Source organism: Aplysia californica, unplaced genomic scaffold, assembly GCF_000002075.1.
Source record: "Aplysia californica isolate F4 #8 unplaced genomic scaffold, AplCal3.0 scaffold00917, whole genome shotgun sequence".
Lineage (NCBI taxonomy): Eukaryota > Metazoa > Mollusca > Gastropoda > Aplysiida > Aplysiidae > Aplysia > Aplysia californica.
The window spans coordinates 87,537-89,286 of record NW_004798187.1 but is presented as its reverse complement, the minus strand read 5'-3'; the positions used below and the strand labels follow the sequence as shown (position 1 = coordinate 89,286).

At 46.9% G+C, this 1,750-nt stretch overlaps 1 protein-coding gene across 1 annotated transcript in view; it reads left to right on the top strand.

Annotated features, from left to right (window-relative positions):
• The window catches only part of LOC101853504, a 6,832-nt gene extending 5,643 nt beyond the window's left edge, over window positions 1-1,189 (top strand). The window contains exon 4 of the mRNA XM_005110614.1: window positions 1,118-1,189. Coding sequence (XP_005110671.1) covers window positions 1,118-1,189 — 72 coding nt within the window. The remainder of the gene's footprint in view (window positions 1-1,117) is intronic.
• Window positions 1,190-1,750: the final 561 nt, after the last annotated feature.

The window sequence follows — 1,750 nt, the reverse complement described above, 5'->3', positions numbered from 1 at the left end:
TGGCTGCGGGTTGACGAAACGGAAAAGCGCAGCGGCGACAGGGAGCTGACCCCCGTGACCCCGACGTGATAAGGCGCCCGGCGGGGAACCCCCCGCGGCAACTAAAATTCCACTGCCGGTGCGCCGTGCGTCAAGTCTCTGTGGGTTTAGTGTGCACTGCATGTATTGTGAACGGAAGTCTCACTTGTTTACAATGGCGTCTTAGAAGACGGACTTTTCCAAAATTAGATCTAAACGAAACTAATGAAAAACTGAAAATTTAACTACAGAGACATAAGACTCCTTAATATATCTGTGAACCCTTTAAATGATTCTGAACCACCGTTAATTTTGTCAAATTCGAAAGTTAAGTGGTTAGGAAGTTTTAGGCCGCCTAAGTGACTACCTTTCACAAATTTAATGTGTAGATTATAGAATGACATGCAATTTTTACAATCTTACAGGAGAGAACAAAAAACAACAACAATCACAAAAAGCAACTAAATTTTGTTACCAATGAAACATTTGCTATAAAGATAATCAGGCAGTTTTTTAAAATGGAAATTGTATTTAATTATTATTTAATACTTAAATGAGAGAGGGTGAGATGGCGGAGCGGTTAGTGCGCTCGTCTCCGAAGCGGAAAGTCCGGGTTCGTGCCTCAGTTCAGACACGGATTTTTTTTCTCCCTCTTCTTCCCACCCAGAAGTAATGGGTACATGATATCGAGTTGGAGAAGTAAAGGCGGCGTGGAAAGCAACTGGCCACCCTACCACGATATGCCGAAGGCCCAAGAAGTTGTCTCACTAACAAGGCAATCCGCAGTGTCCGGATCGGATGAGGGAACATCGTTTTTACTTTTAACTTAGGTACAGTAAGCAGCAACAGAGGAACTTCGCCTGGGCAGATCCGAAGAATTTGACAGTCACTGTGTGCACTGGGCACTTTGCATAACACACATTAAGGAGACTATAAATAAGTTAGTCTCTAATACGGGTGCCTTTTGGGCGATCGGGTTGGGTCGGGCCGGTTTACTAGCCAGATTGAGGGCGCAAAGCGGCTATCGTGGCACAAGCCGATCGCGCCCTACTCGTCGCCTAAAAATTAAAAAACACCAAAAAAACGTGTTTGTTTTCAGGCGACGAGTCGACAGATCATCCGACCCGACCCGGCCCGACCCGACTCCATCCGCAATGGGCACCCGGTATAAGGTCCTTGCGCGGAAAGCAGGCAAGGGAAGTAACCTAGGCCTTCTCAGTATCCCTCCAACCCCCCTTCCCCCCACCCCTCAGGAGAAAAGCCTAGGCCTTCTCAGTATCCCTCCAACCCCCCTTCCCCCCACCCCCCAGGAGAAGGACTAGGAAATAACCCATCTGGCGGTGCGGTGAGCCAGATCCCGGTGTCTGTTTACACGAGAGATCCTATCAATGTGGCCTGGCGTCCCATAAATGGGTATAGGCCTGTTCTTGACCTTGGCCCTATGGTGGATACTCGATACTCATTAGTGGTGGGGCAAAATCCGGATAAAATATAACCGGATAATTCTCAAAGAAACATTACCCAAATTCACGAAGAGGTGCACTAACATTATTTGCCTTGGTCGTACACTGTGGTAATGGTGTTACAAAAGTCATAGTACACACTCACCCATGCACTCAACAAAGAAGAACAGAACTTTTACATTATTATTGGATGCTTAAACCGCTCCTCGTCATAAACGTTCTCTCTCTCTCTCTCTCTCTCTCTCTCTCTCTCTCTCTCTCTCTCTCTC